The following is a 17194-nucleotide window of genomic DNA, read 5'->3' as shown; positions in this document are numbered from 1 at the left end:
CGATTGTTTTAGGAAGATCAGTAACTTTCCATTAAACATTTTATGAACATAAGCAAAGTTCATATGTATGAAGAGATTGATATGGACACTACTAGTTTTCCCAAATATGTAATAATGTTGTTAAAACAAACTGACTCAATGTTTGCTAGTATCATAAACACTGGTTATTTGGAACTCAAAAACATTACCAGAAAGCTACTTGTGAAAGTATTATTTGGTTTTTCACCACCGCGTCCCAATACTACTTATGATAATAATAATAATAGGCGTCTGACACTCTAATGCCTTATGATGCATTTTTTCATATCTCAAAACAGATAATATAAAATTCTCAATAACTTCTGGTTCCTGAAATATAATATTTCAAATAATTACTCGGGTACATATGATTATAATTATTATATGAGGATTTGCTGGCAAGGCAGTTTTCCGAATCTCTTTAACATTCGAAAAAGCGAGAAAGTATCATTATCCAATGACTACTCCTAAAGATGAGAGATCTTTGCGTTCAGAAACCATGTATTCCGAGCATATACATATTATCATATGTATTAGTATATATAAATATTTTAAAAGATATTGTTAGACATCACCAAATTATCTTAATTTCATTTGGATATTTTTGACACATAGGAGATGATCAAATCAATAGATTGCTAAACACCTTTTCAAAATTAGTAAAAAATGGATAAAAATATGTCAATTATATTTTTATAACCTTTTGATTATATATATATATATATATATATATATATATATATATATATATATATATATATATATATATATATATATATATATTGTGGAACTGGCCGCGGTGGTAGTGCGTCCGACTCACGATCGGAAGGTCGTGTGTTCGATTCGCGCCTCGACCAGATATTTTTCTCGAGAGAATTTATCTGGTTGAAGCTGGAATGATTCTGCAACCGTGTTAGGAATCACACGTTAAAAGGTAAGACCTCGTTAGTCCTTAGCTCGCACAAGTTTCTCAACTTCTGAGAGTTGTCGTTCGTATGGGGGCGGCAGCTGATTAACGGAAAAACAGATTTTAAAACAGACAGACAGATACACATTTATATATATATATATATATATATATATATATATATATATATATATATATATATATATATATATATATATATATATATATATAATAAGTTGACATATTCTTCGATATCACAAAAAAATTACATGTAGGTATATAATTCCTGATATATTTGATAAGCTGCCTCATTATATAAAAAATTACAAATTTTTTTTTTTATATAAAAATAAAATTGAAGATTTTTTTCCATGATATAATGAATTTCAATAAATCATGAAACACATTTCATCAACTACATTTCTGAATAATTTTATTCAATTCATATATTGTTATTAAGCACATATTTCAAATTTATATATTCATTTATTTTCTTTTTTTCACATATGTATTTATAAAGATGTTTTTCTTATAACTTACCTTGTCACAAGTTTCACTTCTGGTTATTATTGGTTTATTTAGAAGTTTGTTCATTATTTTCGATGTATATATTATAAAATGTCATGAATAAACTTATATTATCATTATATTTAATTGAATAAGACTGTATTTTTGACTGTTCCCAAATTTTCAATTAAATGTAATAAAAGCGTTGCTGAAAAGTCCATCCCGTTCATCAATGATATTGGAATACTATACTTTGAATCCAGTGTAATATACTTACATTCAGTGTCACTATTTTCCGGGCTTAAAAGCCGTGGATTTTTGGAAATTCTTCCTGATGTTTCGCTACTGCAAATGGCTAGCCTTCTCAGAGGTTTATACATCCTGAGTTAATGTCTCCAGAGAAAGCTAGCCACTCTCGCCAGCGAAACGTCAGGAAGAATTTCCAAAAATCCACGGCTTTTGAACCCGGAAAATAGTGACACTGAAAACTTCGGCCGCGAAAGCCTCAACCATTTCATACTTACATTCTCCACAACACTTACACGTCTGAAACTATCGGCGCTCCACATTCTGTATATCTAGTGACGTCATACCCCCTTTCACCGAACCAGCTTCTTTAAGGCTATTTTATGAAGCATTATATTTTCTCAGAGAAGTTTTTATCATTAGTCTTCAATTTATGCGCAGATTTCTTTTTTGTGGTAATAAAAAAAGGTTAAAATGAACTTATTTGTATATTGAAATTTGGTTCATTTGATTTATATACATTTTTAAACACGTTGAATGATGAATTTAAATCAATTTGGTTTTTTTGGCTGTATTGCAAGGCTGAAACACTTTAATAAGTTTAGAATATTAGCACATATTCAAGGTGTCTGTTGTCTCCTCTTCAATTTTATGAAATTTTCTCACCATCTGGTTTTGCCCCCTCCTCGAATTTTTGTATGTATTCCCCCTCAAGTACTCAGTTTAAATCTAGAATATTTTGTAAAAAAAATCGTTAGGGAAATAAAAATAAAAGACTGAACTCTATGAAAGATCACATTTTCATTACCAAATGTATCCTTAATCCTAACAAAATTTGTACATGGACTTAATACAATACTATTACAATAGTTTTTAAAAAAAGTATTAAAATAATATACACAAAAAGGTAAACACTAATTAAGTAGTAATTTTTTATAAACCACAAAATCGTGCTTTATAAAAAATCATTATGAAATAATCAGTCATTTTTCTAAGTTGTAACACTCTACTTTCTAAGATATTTAAATGATCTGTTACTTAGAAAATCATTACTTAATACGACACGAAAGTCAAAAATTGATACTATGCTTAGTATATCACAAATGAAAAATTTACCCTAATTGCTCTAACAACCACAAACAACTAGAAATCATTTTTGTTTACAACATAATTCCTGATTTCAGATTGATTGTCCTGTTTTTTAATATGAAACTCATTCAATGGCTGTCGCCCATTCTGTGTTAAAACCAAAATACATGAATCAAAGACATTCAGTTCTCATTCCTGACAAATCCTTGAATATCCAATTGAAATCCAATTCAGGTCGGAATATCCTTGGACATGAAATGGATGTCCATAGCATACCCCTCAGTGAATTTTAAATAGACATCCTTCGATGGATATTCTATGAACATCAATGTACCATGTCTTATAGAAGGATGTCCATAAAATATCCTTTGGACATGAATTGGACATTCATTTTTCAGATGTTCATGCATTATCTGGGAATGACCACCCAAAACTGAATTTTGAACAGGTATCAAAACCGTATGCGATAACCCTATTGATGTTTCCAAAACAGAAATGATTTCGTGATGCACAGAATTTGTGTAACAGGCCATAAAAACATAGATATATCACAATTGCAATATTGAAAAAAAATCAATAAAACAATGAAAATCAAAACGAAATACAATGTTATGTTAATGAACTGCTGGTCCCATAATGAGGAGATGACCAAGAAGTTGACTGTGGAGCAAAGGCACAATTTGTACAAATCTATAATGATTCGATGAAAGTTTGATCCAGGAATATCCGAAATATTAACTATTAGTTATAGTTATTATAAGAACTAGAGAATTTCTTATTCAATCCTTCTTTCAAAATTGACTAATACCCATCATCAATCACATCTATGGAAATGTAATTGGTATTGGAGATGTCAACATATTGAAATTTTCATCCAATGAAAAGTGAACTGATTTGATAACAAACACTTTTAACTACTTTTATATTTGTTTTAATGTGTATATTTCAACACACTACTAATATTGTTACTTGTATTAATCGATTTAATGTATGACTTTGTTTTTGTGTGCTTTCTGAACTTGAAAATTTTTCACGGATTGTGAATGTTTTCCAATATTCAACATTCTGTTGGAACTAGTGCTGAACATGTCTCAATGCGAATAATGAAAATAAAAATTAGTCTGGAAAATACAATTTCAACACCATCTTTAAAAGTTGGCTTCCTCAAGAACATTCTTGCTATGTTGCATGCACGAGTAGCCCTTAGCAGACATTATAAAATACACATTATTGATTCACCTTTTATTGAACACGTGTCGTGCTGCCCACACCCAAGCGTCTTCCACACACATACACACATGCAAAATTCATACAACACACATATGCAACATGCATACAATATACACACATGCAGCATTCATACAACACACACATGCAACATCCATACAATACACACACACACACATGCAACATTCATACAATACACACACACACATGCAACATTCATAAAATACACACACACACATGCAACATTCACACAATACACACACACATGCAACATTCATACAATACACACACACACACATGCAACATTCATACAATACACATACACATGCAACATTCATACAATACACACACAAATGCAACATTCATACAATACACACACACGGAACACACACACACATACACTAATTTACAGCCATTTGCTTACAGATGATAAATATACAAAGACAAAACATACCCGATAAAACTTTCAAATGACAAACCAGTGTCATTGATAAAATAAATGTTGATCAAACTACCATCGAAAGATTAGTTTGCCATCAGTCCATCTCTACTTCCGAATACTGTTCTCGGCAAAATTACTTGTCAGTAATTTTTTATGAAACAATGTTACAAACATTAAAAACAAAGATAACGAACAAAAGAAACTGTCTGATTTGGTTCTTGCAGTGAGTTATTAATCAACCCCGCACAGAAAACCAAAAGTCAAACAATAAAATCTAAATGGTGTCAAGTTTAAATTTTCAAGAAAAATTTAACCCCGGAGTAGCTGCCTTCGGGTTGATCTCGGAAATTTGAACTTAAAACAGTCAGAGCATGACATCTTCGATGATATTGAAAATATCATACTCTCACGACTAGCAAAAAATGTTTTCAACACAAAACAAACGAAATCAAAATAGACGACAGAAATAAACATCTTCTGAATCGGCAGTCTTGTTATAGTAAAATCAAACACTTAAATATTTAAATCTAAAGAGATACAAGGGCAGGAATATTACATCTATGTACAAGTTATCACCAATCAAACACAGCTTTGCTTTTTCGTTAGAAATAGGAGTTGCCATGCCAGATAGATTCATTAACAATTGCTGCAATAGAAACTAACTAACCGGAACCCTTAACGAACACTTAGTTGACATTCGACTAATGTTGTAAAATATACGTCCTTCTCCTCTTATTGCTCACTGACCTCTCCTGATCTAAGAGATCCTTCTGGGCAAGAGCCATCTGTTGCCTGAGAAAGTCTTGCTCAACCTCCATCTCATCGAATCCACAATCGGAAGCCTGATGACAAAAAGGCAGAAATTAAAATAAACTCCCTTCGAAACAATGCATAATGACTCAATTACTAAGTATGAAATTTTTATAAAATGAATTTTATTGCAGTTCAAGAAAATATGAACACAGTTTTTTTACTAAAAATTTCATCATGATTAATCATTCAAGTTACGACTCTCATTCACAGATGCATCTGACTTACCTCAACGTCGAGGTCTGAACCATCGTCGTTATTCACTTGAATATATTCATATTGCATATTCAAATTATTCTCCTGTTCCTGATCTTGGTCGGAATCGGAAGCTTCGCTCTGTTCTTCAGCACTTCCACAAGAATCTCCGAAATGATCCGTTTCGTCGTAGGAAGAAGCAAACTTCATCTCGCCTCTTTCTAGAAGCTCCAGATGTTCTAGAAAATAATAGAATTGTGTCAGCTTTGTAGCTTCGTCAAGTATCTGGTATGAATTGTATATTGAGACACACCCTGTAGGAAGAAATATTAAAAAAGCTCTTAGAAAATAAACTCAGCTGTTTACTAAATTAAAAACCCTGAGCAATATAAAATGATGATTCAAAAACATCAAAGGCGTCATATCAGGTGATGTACCATTTTGGATAATTTACAAATCCAAATGAGTTACAACTGATGTTACGTTTCAGTAACATGAACTACCCTTCCGAAAAGCTGGGTTGAGAGTGTCTAGATGACAGAGCTTTCAACTGTATACAGGGTGTAACTGAATAAGTGTAAAACATTTAAGGAGGTGATTCCTCATCGAAAAAAAGATAGGATCTTCCATATAAAGAAACTTCATTGGAGCATCCCTTGTTAAGATACAGCCCCTTAAAGGGGGTACATAAAATTTGTATAACAATGTTTTTCACTAGCACTGAAATAGTTACAATATTGAAATTAACCTGACGTTTTGTACTACCAAAAAGACACTTAGCCAGTAATTTATTTGGTTTACCCCATAGTTGTAAGGGGTGGAAAACGCAACCCCTAAAATTTATTTCCAATGTAACTTTTTGTCTCATTATTTGTTTACGATTTGAAAATTCATTTCCGATAACCTGTTTCATTCTAAACAAAAAATGTCTCCTGGGTTTTTTGCCCAAAATAAACCAGTTTGCAGCAAAAAATTATTTTACGAACAATTACAGAGATACATCGTCATAAATCCGAAAATACGAAACTAATCTATCTAGTAGGTCGCTATTAGCGATAGTGATAATTAAATTGGTATGACGCTGTCAGTTTGTGAATTTTCGAAATTGAATCAATACTAATTGTGTGTTGTTGTTTTGTTCTTAATGTGTTACTTTAATAATTCACTTGTTATTAAAATGGCATAGACAAATGAGGAAATAGCTGATATGCATTACGTTTATGGTCTGTCGCAGGGGAATGGGTCAGAAGCTTCTAGAAGATATGCTGAAATGTATCCTCGGCAGCATCCTTCACATAGAATATTTATTCAACTTCATCAACGATTACGAGAATATGGTTCATTCGACAAAAGAACGCAGGATTGTGGTTGCCATCGAGAAGTAAGAACACCACAGCTTGAGGAAGCAGTACTTAATTTGATTGAAGAACAACCCACTTCCACTACTAGAAAGATTGCTTTTCAGCTAAATGTTGATCATATGACGGTATTTAGAATTTTAAAGAAACAACTCTTATACCCTTACCATCTGCAACGAGTACATGCACTGTTATCGCGAGACTTTCCGAACCGTCTTGAATTTTGCAATTGGATGCTGGAAATGATTAGAAGAAATTGTGACTTTCTGAAGACGATAGAATTCACAGACGAATGTAGTTTTTCTCGGGACAAGATTGTTAATTTTCATAATTACCACATATGGGCTGATGAAAACCCTCACGCTATTGTCAAAACTAACCATCATGAACAGTTTTGTCTTAACGTGTGGCTCGGAGTTATTGGGGATGATTTAATTGTGCCTCATTTTCTACCTCCTCGAATAAATGGTGAGGCATACGTTCAATTTTTAAGAGAAGTGCATCCAGTACTGCTGGAGGAAGTTCCTTTGGGCGTCAGAAGGGATATGTTTTTTATCCATGATGGGGCTCCCGCCCATTTTAGTCAAGTAGCACGTCAGCATTTAACTGAAACATATGCAAATCAGTGGATAGGTCGAGGAGGACCACAAAACTGGCCCGCTCGATCCCCGGATCTCAATCCTCTTGATTTCTCTATTTGGGGTCATTTACAGCATTTGGTTTATCGTACTCCTGTTCGTGATGTAGAGGACTTAAACCGCATCATCGATGCGTGCAGGGTAATCAGAGAGACTCCAGGAATATTTGAGCCAATACGTGGCTCAATGCGCCGACGTCTAGACGCATGCGTAATGTCTGAAGGTAGACATATTGAACATTTACTATGATTTCTACATGTTGTGTGTTTTGTTATTAATAACTTAGTTTTGTTTATTACCCTTTAATCGTTTAATGCAGGTACTAACTACAAAATAACAATAAATCCAGTTCGCATTTATGACGATGTACCTCTGTTGTTGTTCGTAAAATAATTTTTTGCTGCGAAATGATTTATTTTGGGCAAAAAACCCAAGAGACAATTTTTGTTTAGAATGAAACAGGCTATCAGAAATAAATTTTTAAATGGTAAACAAATAATAAGAATAAATAAATTTTAGGGGTTGCGTTTTCCACCCCTCACAACCCTTTATATGGGGCTGTATCTTAACAAGGGATGCTCCAATGAAGTTTCTTTATATGAAAGATCCTATCTTTTTTTCGATGAGGAATCACCTCCTTAAATGTTTTACACTTATTCAGTTATACCCTGTATATAGATCATCAAAAAAGATATTGAAAAGGAATGGGCCCAGAGCTGTTCCTTGAGAAACTCCATATTCAACTTCTTTAGCTCCATTGATCATTCATTTCCATTCAAATATCGATGATGATAAATCGTTTCAGAAAAATTAGTACCTAATATGTGAATACTCACCAGGATTGACCATGGCCCTCTTGATGGCATGGGGATCCTTCCTCGACCACTTCTGCACCTCCTCGTCCATCTTGATGATCTTCGCCGGATTCATGGCCCACAAGCAGCCCTTCCTCTGCGCCCCGTTCAGCGCCGGCTTCTCGATCTTCTCGAAGCACTTATTCAAAGACAGATTGTGCCTAACGGAATTCTTCCAGCCGCTTGGCGCCGTCTTGAAATAAGGAAAATGCTTGCACATAAAGTTGTAGATCTCGGAAACAGGCAAGCTGCCAGACCTGCTGTTCTTCAAGGCCATTGCAATGAGGCAGCTGTAGCTGTAAGCCGGCTTGGGGAAAATCCTATCAGAATCATCGTAGATGACCCGAGGGTGAACCTTGCGGTTCACCGGTGTTGTGGAGACGGTGCGAAGAGTCGTGAGATTGGTCACCTGAGAGACGCTGATTGGCGCCGGGGCGACTGGCCTAGGAACGGCGTTCCTAAAGGTAAGAATGGTCGGCGGCTTCGGTAGCGTCTTGACGGGTTTCGCTAGGATCGGGGTCACTTTCGTGATGGATTTGATCAGAGGTTTCTTCCCTTGGGCCTCCTCCAGCCTCATCCTCAGGTCTTTCTTAATGGCCGTCGCTTCGGGCTTAATGGCGGCTATTTTGATGGTGGCCGGAGAAAAAGTCAAGTGGCTCTCCTTTAAGGATGGAGAAGGAGATCTCACGCTTTGGGCCACAGACATTAGCGGCATGACGGCATTAGGGTTGACCATCGTCGGACCGTCTTCGCCGCTGAAGTCCAAATTCGAATGGTTCGAGTTGGAGTTGAACCATGTGATGTCATGGACATCTTCGAATTCGAAGGAAGGCAGTTCGTTGAAATTGAACCCGGAAAAGTCGTTCGGACCACCGACCAGGGTGTCCGTTTCTTTTTTCAAGTCAATGTCAACGTCAAGGAAATCAGTGAATGACAGCGAGTCATTGGCATTGAGGAAAATGTCCATTGATGCCGTCGACATGATGCGGTTCTCCTGAAAAAAAAACAATAAGGTGATTTTCAATATTCCTAGTGCAATTTTTGTTTGAATGTTTCAGACAAGGATTCTTGAATAGTGGAGAAGTGAATAAGGTTCGGGATTATACGACCGATATGTCCGCATTATATGGTAAAAGTCAGTCAAAATCTTACGGAAAAATCAAATCGAAGATATCTTATGACGATGATGAGAAATTGAATAGGGGAGCCCAAGCGGGGATTTCGGGATTTACTAAAGCGCGGCAGATTAATATACAGGGAGATACCTTGTACCCGGTTAAGTACCTCCACCAAATATGAGCCCCATATAATATATTTTTGCACATTATAATAATGGCCGCGAGTTTGCGTCAGATCGAAATCGTCAGATTATTGAATGAGAGCTTTTTTTTTGTTGCACATAACACCCCCTTAGAAAATCTGACGCGCACGATTATATTTTTTTTCTTTTCAGTTTTAACCCTTACGTACAACCACCCACATCATGCACACGATCAGATTAACATACCAACATTATTAAAAATACGTAGAACATTGATGCTATCAATATCTGACGCGCTCGAGTATGACCATGCAACAGTATTTTTTTACATATTCAAAAATCTATAGCCGCTTCCCCCACCGATGAAAAGGTATATATCATATAACATTTTTTTCTTCTTATCATCTAAGCTTTGCAACCTATAATGTGAGATTTTCACTAAACAGTTTCATCAAAACGCAGCACGTGTTTCGCTTTAAAACAACTTTTTCGGGCGTGTCAGACGCCTTAAAATAGCTTCTTCGGGCGTGTCATACGCTATATTATAGCGTTTTCGGGCGTATCAGACGCTATTGTATAGCGAAACAGATGTTGCGTTTTTGTAGAACTGTTGGGTGAAAATATCACAATGAAGTTTTTTTTGAATACGTTATGGATTTTCATCAAGTATCGTCCGATTCCATCACACACTCAAGATGGTGTTTGTGGATTTTTTAATCCAACGTTTCGCCTACGAGAAACCATTATTTTTTTAATATGAAACGAAAAAAGAATCACTCGCTAAAGTTAGCATTACCGATGTATCCAATAATCGTTTGATTGGCATATTTCAAAAGAACCATAATAAGTCCGTGGGTTGAACTACCTATTGGGCGCGGCCTCAGGTGGCGGATAGGGAAACGGCCAGGGGACTGGAGGCCCTGCCCGGGAAGCCAATGTGGCCTTATGGACGGGGTCGCCCGACTCCTGGTCAGTGGCAGAAATAAGTGGGGTGTGGGGAACTAAAACTCCCCCAAAGCCTTTGCAAAACATGCCACCGTGGACCAGCCTACCCAAGCTAAGGTGTAAGGAATGGTGCCGACAGCTGAATGGCCGCAGGGTGATATGCGGTTACGAACGATCCCTTTGGGGAATTGGGCGAAACCTCAATGTAATCAGCCCACCCCTGGTAATGCGGGAATCTGCCAGAGGTGACCAACTCTTCCCTTGCTACTCGTGGGAACACACATGAGTGAAACAAAAACAGAAACAACAAAAACAAAAATCAATTCCGAAGCTGGACAGAAATGCTCACCTCAATCTAAGGCGGTTGCTGGGGATGAACAGAAATGTCCACCCTAATCTACCGCTTCGAATGAGGCTGGACATAGCAGACGTAATACAAGTGCCAAGGCGTAAGCGCATTTGCGGCGCCGAAGCCAAAAGGATTAAGAGAGAGAGGAGGCAGCAGTGGCAACAACTATAAGTGCACCCTCCTCCTCCCCCACTCCACCTCCAACAGCAAGGGCACTTCCTGCTGGCCCAAGAGCTCCGCCTCAAATAAAGGCAAGCAACCGGCTGCCCCTGAAGTTGAGCAACCTAGCTTGTGCACCTCCACGGAGGGAACCCCAAGAAGGTTGAAGAAGCCGCGCAACGATAGTAATGGCGCTGCACCTTCCAAAACCTTGGCGGAGGCCACCGTGAGACCCCTCAATGTTGCCAAAGAGAGTGTTTGTTTAGCCAGTCTTGGCCTAGACCTGCCAATATAAAGCAGATGTATCCTAGTGACCTGTCCATCTTCCTGGAAAGAACAGGATGGACGATCACCTAGGAGGAGAAATCCTCGGGAGGATGTACAATGGGTCACATATGGCCTAAGTGCTGTGAGTCTACACTCACCCTCTCTACTCTACAGATACAGAGATACAGAAGCTCTAAAATGATATACTTTTTTCTAACTTGACCGACGTGATAGATTAGATTGTCGGGGAGCTAGCCCATGACCTGATTCACTACGACTTTTTCAGATCTATTATGATGCTCCTTGGTTGTTAGAGCTCATTGTCTAGCTTGATCTCTTTGATGAGACTCCGTAGCCTTGACATCGCTTCGCATTCACAGGGCACATGCAGTGCGATTTCTTACTCTTCTTGACAGAACCTGCATTGGGTTCCTTCTGTCAGACCCATGTTGTTCATATGTTTCCTGAGTCGGCTATGCCCCGTTAGTAGACCCACCACTTCCCTTACAACCTTACGGTTGTGGTTTAGCAGGTCTTCCGTGAATTTAGGCAATGGTTTCTTTATGAACTATTTCGCCTGCCTCATTCCTGGGAACTTATTCCACCAAGCTATCGATTCGGCTTGTATCCAGGAATTTATGAATGTCTTCATACATGCTTTCGCTACCCCGCAGAAGGGTTCTGGTCCGATCATAGCCTTGGATGCGCCTTCACAGACTAGAACATCGGCCTTCTCATTGCCCTTGTGACCCTCATGTCCCGGTATCCAAACTAGAGTGACCCTAGTTTGGGTACTTAGCTCCTTGAGTGCACTCAGACAGCTTTCCACCAATCTTGAGAAGACTTGAAATGAGCTGAGCGCCTTAATTGCCCCCAGGCAATGGCAATGGTTTTATTTGTGACTTTCTGCCTGTTTATTTCCCCTATACAGTGTTCGATGGCAGCTACTTCTGCCTGGAACACAGTTGCATTATGTCCGAGGCTGAGTGCGATGCTCTGCCTCCATATATACCGGCTCCCACTCCTTCTTGGGTCTTTGAGCCATCTGTGACCGAATTGGTAACTCAAGGTTTTCGAATTTTCCATGCTGGTGATGGTCATATTATATACAATATGTCTTTATGTTAAACACTTGTTATTTGTAGTAAACGAGAAAACAATTTGCCATTCAAAATCCTCATGACTGAATCCGTTAATTTTGTTTATTTAGGACAGAACAGGCAGGACATGATGTAATGTACAATAAGAAATGTTTCGACAAATATTCTGAATAGTTGAAAATTTTCACCTCTTATAATTTGAAGTTTATCATTTTATTCCAACTATACCCACACAATCTCATATCAACTTTTTGCGCCCAGCGGTATTCCAACTAATAAGTAAATAATGCAAAATTGTCCATTATTGTATACTTACATAATACAAATTATAATATTTTCACATATTCAATCATTTATAATTTTATGACAATTTGGCGCAGTGTACTCAACCCATCTGTCCAAAGAGGATCAGCATGGAAAACTCGGAAACCTTGAAAGATACAAAGTCGGTTTCACATCTTAGAGCTCATTGAAATAGCGTTTAAATCAGCAAAAAGAATCACCTATTTGGCGATATATTCAGTGACGTATCATACACAATCGGGATTTTCTAAATTTCAAAATGCCATTCAAATAAGCTCTGAAATGAGTAACTTGTCTTTTAAGGTAACCACTTTTCCGATCCTTATTTTGGACACAGTGTGTATAATTCGAAAACTTCGGTCTTATAATTTGCTTATTTTACTCATTTCCCTATTGCCAATATTTTGATACTTTCGGACATTGAAAATCAAAAACTTCTTCATTTTCTGGAAAATATTGTTCAACTATGCCGATGTTACGACATCTATTGGTAAATAGAGATCCGTGGCACCTTTATCATATTGTTTACTCACCTTATCACTTCATATTTACCTTTTTCGAAATAACTACAAAATATGGACATCTAAATAACAAATAAACTTCGACAAACCTTGCTGGAATGTATTCATCAGTATTTTGAATCAGAGACGTGGTGTTCGGTAATTACATGGCCAAAATCAAACTAAAAATTTGATAAATGAACACCCAACAATTATATACTTTTTTCTGTAAAATGAGATTGTCACAAAACTATGGTTTGATTTTATTTTTGATGTATTTATTTCAAAACAATGCAAGAGCTTGGTTGGGCAGATGTGTCGTGAGTTTACCTAACCCTAACCGAAAAATTTTCATGTTCTGAGAAAACATGATATTTTGAGAACTAACTGGAATTGATAAAATGAGCGAGATAATATACGGAATGTACCTGGAGACAAAACATTTCTCATGCATATCGAATATGACTAAATTAGGAAACAGAAAAGCAACAGTTTTACTCATATTTCATTCCGTTCAAGTTCAAGAGTTACGTGCTGGGTATCACAAAAAAAAAATCAACTTTATAATTACATAGTAGACTGTAATTATACTAGAGATATAACCTCTCAGTAATTTGACTTGTAAGGATTTTGTACTCGAGCGTAACATAAATTTGTTGGCAATATAAACGCCTTGTTGTTTGAGGATCTACTGGTTCCTCCATTCACGACGGTTAAAGGCCATGCTGGACAAGATTTTCAAGTGGGAGAATGGCAAAGAACATGCAGTTCACAGTGCAGTGTTTTTATTAATAATTCAGTGATGTTTTGCTTAAAGTATGTCAATATTCATGACTATAACCAACCTAGGTGTTGAGAAACTTAAGAATTAATTGTGCTCCAGATTGCTGAAAATTGTTACTAAGTGATCAGTTTCATGATAGTAGACAGGAGTTTGTTATTTTGTAGAAGAGGCTGGAGCATGAAAAGAAATAAAGATATGTATTTGCTTATTTTTTACGTCGCCCTAGATATCAAAACCTACGTAAATGCATTTATGAAAAAATAGTCGTGGTTATATAAAATGTGTAACACATAGAGAATTATCCCATATAAAGTCACTGTCAGGGCCGTCGCCATGGGGTGGGGGGAGAGCCTCCCCCTGCTTTTTCGACTTGGGAAAAAGTTGGGAAAAGTTGAAAAATTTTGGGCCATGAAGACAGAAAAAAATTATAATAAAAAAATGAATATAAATTTAAAAAAATAAAAAAAGAGAGAAAAGAAAAGGAGAGGTAATAAGAAAAGGGAAAGAACCAGGAGAAGGTTGGGATTTCCCAACATGCATAACTTGAAGATAATTCTGAGTTGTTTGAAATCTTCAAAAAAGTTTAATTTCTCCCAAGTAAGAGAACAGTCCCTGAACAGTCCACAAATTTTGAAGTGACAATTTTACAAAATTCCCAACTTTTCGCTGTTTTTCAGACTTGGAAAAGTTGGGAAATTTCGGGCCGTGAAGATAGAAAAAATAATAGTAGAAAACAATAAGCACAATATTATTTAAGTGTTGTTTCCTTTCATTTGTAATGAATATTCCCATACATGGTGGATGACCAGGACCTTGGTCCAAAGTAGAATAATTCCCATTATTATTTTTATAATCACCAAAATTTATTTTTGTTTGTGCATACCATAACGGGCATAAGCATTCAGCCAATCTTTGGATAGTTAAGAAAATTATTATATTATAGTAGTAACTAATTCTTCGGCTTTCATTTCTTCGAAAGTTGGTAAATTTTGCTGGTGGAGTTGGGAAATTTTGGATTCCCTCCCCCCCTGGTTTTTCTTTTCGCTACGGCCCTGGTCACTGTCCTTCAATATGCCCCACACGAAAGGTTCATGTGTTTTGGTTGTGATGAAACTTTTAATATGTTAATATGTTATATTGGCCACATCGAACCCAGTTCCGCTGCACAAACTTTTGATCTTTGACCAAAATCGGAAAGGAGATTATAATGTACATGAAGCTTCAGAGAACTCACTGATCGATTGATTGAAATAACAATCATAGAGCAAGGCCAGAAAAATATTATCTATCAGCAGTTTCGTTCAAATATGTGAATACTGATATCTTGTATGAAGATGATGAAAAACTTCTTTCGGATTGAGCAGTTCACATTCAATGAAAGAAATTACTTGAGAAGTCTATAAACAGTTCAAGTGAATTGTGTACCATACAAATGGTACACACATACTTTTTTTTTCAAGGACAGAACACAAACACAACAGGAAAATCCCAGATCGGTGCCTGTACGAAAGTAGCGATTCGCATTGAATTTGAATCGCTGGAGATTAAATAAATTTGGAAAAACGTTCTCAGGGAGTGTATTCCAATAAACTCAGTTCTCCAGATAAAAGCGTTCTTGAACAGTGAAGTTCGAGGTGTACTGAGATGATCTTCAAAACGATGAGCATCCACAGTCCGTCGTGTATTTCTGATATGTACCGCTCTTGGTGGAATCAAATGTGCCACCTCCCGTGAAAGTGTCTACAGAAGTATATTCGTCTCCAATCAGGCGGATGGCTCCTTTCTGGATGGAATCTAGCAACTTCAGGGTATGTTTGGGGGCAGAGCTCCATACATAAGAACAATACTCCAAAGAAGGTCTGATCTGAGCTTTATAAGGCATCTAAAGTTGCTGAGGTGTGTACAGTTTTCTGGTGTGTAAAGTGTTCCAAGCTTTTGACATGATTGTGCCAAGACATATTGGTGTCTATTTTGACCCCCAACAAACATATTGATGCAGAAAGCGGAATTGTCTGACCCGACATTATTATATCCGGTTCGGAGACATTAATCTTTTCGGAGAAAACCGATGCCTGGATAGTGGCATTGATTTGAACCTGGTTACTTTCACCCCACTTCGAAATCACTTCTAGATCCTCATTAAGATTTGCAGCCTCCTGCTGCCGGTGAAGATGTGCCTCCGTAGCCGATGTTCTGGAATCCAAATGGAATGACGTGACAAGTGTGCTGTCGTCAGCAAAGCAATATATTGGATTCTTGGTTTTTTCAATAAGTCGTTGATATACAATTGAAAGAGGGTTGGAGACAATATGGATCCCTGGGGAACACCATCGTTGATGGTTAAATATTAGAGAGATATCCATATCCAGGCAACGTTCTTTCAAGAATCTGGAGAGTCATACAAAAAAATGTTCCATCAAACCGCATCGAAGTTGGCCAACAAACCCTCATGCCACACACGGTCAAAGGTCTCAGAAATAACAAGCGCAATGATTTTATATACTTTTCATTCAATAACACCGGCCAATTTATACTACCATCAATGGTGAAGCAAATTGAAGTACCCACGTCGGCTACATCTGAGGATAAACTCCACTAATTCATTAGAGGATATTGAACAATTTGAAATCGACTTATTTATAGATGAAAGTTATATTTAAAACCTAAAGCAAAGCACACCATAACGCTGTATTGAATTTGTACTCAACATTACGTTCAATTATGTAAACAACGGGATTTTACTCACCCACAATAACGGAACAATCATTCAATCTTGCTTTATGAATCAACAGCTAGCTAGCAAAACATGAACGAGTTTCTTGGTTGGATGAGAAAAACAAAAAACAAACTAGGTACCAGTAAAAAGAATAAAATGATTAAGGAAAATATTTTCAACTGGATATTCATTGTTATTACATTATAAATATTCAAATATTAAATATCAAACACTAAGAAATGAGAATGAGAATTTAAAAATATATGACTGATAATTTGTAAAGGAAACAAATTATTGAGATTGAAACGGAAATCAATTAATAAATAGGTTAAATAATAACCGAATAGTTAATAGTATACAACAACAAGAATCATTTTTATTTTTTGTATTATATTGATATTACACTCATTATTAAATCCATTTATAAATCAATTTCCATCTCATCTCAATCATAATTTGTTTTTTTCATAAGTTACAGTTTTCATATTTTTGAATTTCAAATTCATTATTTATGTATTC

General features: G+C 36.5%; 1 protein-coding gene across 1 annotated transcript in view; it reads right to left on the bottom strand.

The window, feature by feature from the left end:
• Positions 1–2460: 2460 nt before the first annotated feature.
• jumu (Forkhead box protein N4 jumeau) overlaps positions 2461–17194 on the bottom strand; it is an 18526-nt gene continuing 3792 nt past the window's right edge. Inside the window, exons 2-4 of the mRNA XM_023156751.2 lie at positions 8274–9285; positions 5475–5680; positions 2461–5278 (exon numbers count right to left, since the gene is read on the bottom strand). Coding sequence (XP_023012519.2) covers positions 5138–5278; positions 5475–5680; positions 8274–9273 — 1347 coding nt within the window. The 5' untranslated portion in view covers positions 9274–9285 and the 3' untranslated portion in view covers positions 2461–5137. The remainder of the gene's footprint in view (positions 5279–5474; positions 5681–8273; positions 9286–17194) is intronic.

Source organism: Leptinotarsa decemlineata, unplaced genomic scaffold (assembly GCF_025532065.1).
Source record: "Leptinotarsa decemlineata unplaced genomic scaffold, Ldec_3_MD MMD2_tig00001064_RagTag_RagTag, whole genome shotgun sequence".
Classification (NCBI taxonomy): Eukaryota; Metazoa; Arthropoda; class Insecta; order Coleoptera; family Chrysomelidae; genus Leptinotarsa; species Leptinotarsa decemlineata.
Note: the sequence above shows the minus strand (reverse complement) of the source record. Positions and strands in the feature narration are given on the sequence as shown.